General features: G+C 68.1%; 1 protein-coding gene across 1 annotated transcript in view; it reads right to left on the bottom strand.

The window, feature by feature from the left end:
- Window positions 1–1865, bottom strand: part of ALG3 (ALG3, alpha-1,3- mannosyltransferase) — a 5231-nt gene extending 3366 nt beyond the window's left edge. The window contains exon 1 of the mRNA XM_019532523.1: window positions 1802–1865. Coding sequence (XP_019388068.1) covers window positions 1802–1865 — 64 coding nt within the window. The remainder of the gene's footprint in view (window positions 1–1801) is intronic.
- Window positions 1866–2176: the final 311 nt, after the last annotated feature.

Genomic DNA, 2176 nt, shown 5'->3' with positions numbered 1-2176 from the left:
TCGTGCTGGGTGAGCGCGGCCCGCGTTCACTCTGGAGCCGAACGACGGCGGGGGGGGCAGGCGGGGCCGCGCTCCGTCCTGTTGCCGCCGGGGGGCAGCCCTCGCCCGGGGCCGGGACCGGGACCGGGACCGGGGTCGGTACCGCCAGCCCGGGGCTGCCCACGGCCCCCGCAGACACGATCCCCTTTGGCTGCCTGTGCCGCGGGGGCCGCCGTCCAGAGCTGCCTGCTGCAGCCGTGCCCTCCCCGAGGCAGGCTCCTCCCGGGGCAAGGAGGGAGCTCGGGGCACCCCGGGAAGGAGCCAGGACTGCTCCTTGCGATGCCCGGCCGGCTCTCCCAGGCGCGGGAGGGCTGCGCTCGGGGCACGGTGCTGGCCGGCGCTGCCCTGCCCCCCTAGGCCACGAGCCGGGACCTGAGCCGGTCTGCGCGGGCCCAGCTGGCCGGGTGCTGCCTTGTGCCAGTCACAGCTGCCGCACCCCCGGGTCCCGGGCCTCGCGGGGTGGGGGTGCAAGGCGGTGCTCCCACCTGGCGCAGGGCCAGGACCGCTGAGCTGCGGCGCCGGCCCCGGTTCCCTAATCCCCGGGGCGGGAGGCTGGCAGGTGCGGCTCAGAGCGGCCTAATCCCTGATCCCCTTAGGGCTCAGTCTCTGCGATCTGTGATTAATGGCCAGCAAATCCTACCTCGGAGCCAGCGACCTGGGGGGAGCCGTGTTCCCCGGGTCAGGGCTATCACCTGCTGCTGCCGGCGGGGGCCACTTCTGGGGCCCCCTGTGTGAGCCTTTCTCCTGCCCTCGGTGCCCTTGTTCCAGGGTGGGGGCGGCTCAGCTGGGAGCCCCCTACCCTGCACTGTGGGCTGACTGAGGGGCTAATGCTCCACCCCCCCTAGCTCTGCCTCTCTGCAAAGGCCTGGCCACCCCTCCCCCCGTGCGGGGAAGTCCTGCCAGATGGTGCCGCGCTGCAGTCATCTGCTCACTTGCCAGTGCCCCGCTTCCCTGCCGCAGCCCTCCCAGGCCTGCTCCCCACGTGCTCCAGGCAGGGCCACGGGCATGGACACCTCCCTGCTCCCCCCTGCTTGTGTGGGGGCCCTTGGAGCTGCTGTGCTGGGGGAGGCCCAGGGAGCCCTGGGCTGGTTGGGAATCAGGGGGCGTGGGGCTGTCCCTGGAGCTGCCCTTTCTCCTGTACCTTGGCGTGGCATCAGGGTCCTGTCTCCCTGCTGCCTGCAGTGGGTGCGTCCTGTGTTGGACTCGCCTCCTGCCGGGCCTGGGCAGAGCAGCCTCTGCCACTCCCTCTCCCCTGGGCATCGTCCAGCGCTGGTTCATGGGGAAGCCCCTGGGGAGGGCAGGCGGCTGCCCGTAGGCCAGGAGCCACAGCAAGGCAGGCACAGCCCTGGGTCTCTGCCCACACATGTGTGTGCCTATGTTCATGTCCCTGGGTCTCCCTTGGTGCTCCATCTGTGCCCCCATCCCTGTGCTCCATTGCCATTGCCCTTGCCCAATGGGGGGGGGGTGCATGTGCCCACATACACGACACCAGGATGGATCATGAAGGCAGGCGAGGTAATTAAAACTGACTATTCAAACTGCTCATTATGAGCCACTTTGTCACTAATTAAGTTAATTCGAACCTGCTGACTGCTTGTAGCGGCCCTCCCTCCCCTGAGCGGCTGCCGGCCCAGAGCTGCTGAATGGGGCTGGGGAAGCCCTGGTGTTCCACAGTATGGCTGGATCCTGGGTGAGGTGGGGGCAGTGCTGGTCTGGGAATGACCCCAGGGCCCTCCCCGACTGCTTCCTTCCCTGCTCTGGCCTCTCCCCAGCTTGTAGGGGGGTGGGCATCCAGCATGCCCCTCTCGCCGCAGGCCCTCCGCCATGCCCGCATGAGGGAGTGCACTGACGTCCTGTCAAAATAGAGGTCATTACAGCTCCCTCGTGTCTCTCCGCCACTTGTTGGGCTTCGTGCCAGGGCCCTGTTGGAGGGATCTCTCTCGTCTCCTTGAGCGGGGGGAGGGGGTGAGGGCAGGTCCCTGTGCCTGGCACCTGCCATGAATGGGACTGGGGGGAGGTGGCTTTGCTTGCTGGGGCTATAAGAGGAGCCTTCCTCTTGGATGTCTGCTCTGTTCTTGCATCAGATATATGATGTCCTGCTCCTTAGCAGGCCCCTGGGGTGGGGCAGAGGGGGTGA

This window comes from Crocodylus porosus, unplaced genomic scaffold, assembly GCF_001723895.1.
Source record: "Crocodylus porosus isolate Cpor-Errol unplaced genomic scaffold, CroPor_comp1, whole genome shotgun sequence".
Lineage (NCBI taxonomy): Eukaryota > Metazoa > Chordata > Crocodylia > Crocodylidae > Crocodylus > Crocodylus porosus.
This window is presented reverse-complemented; position numbering and strand designations above follow the sequence as displayed.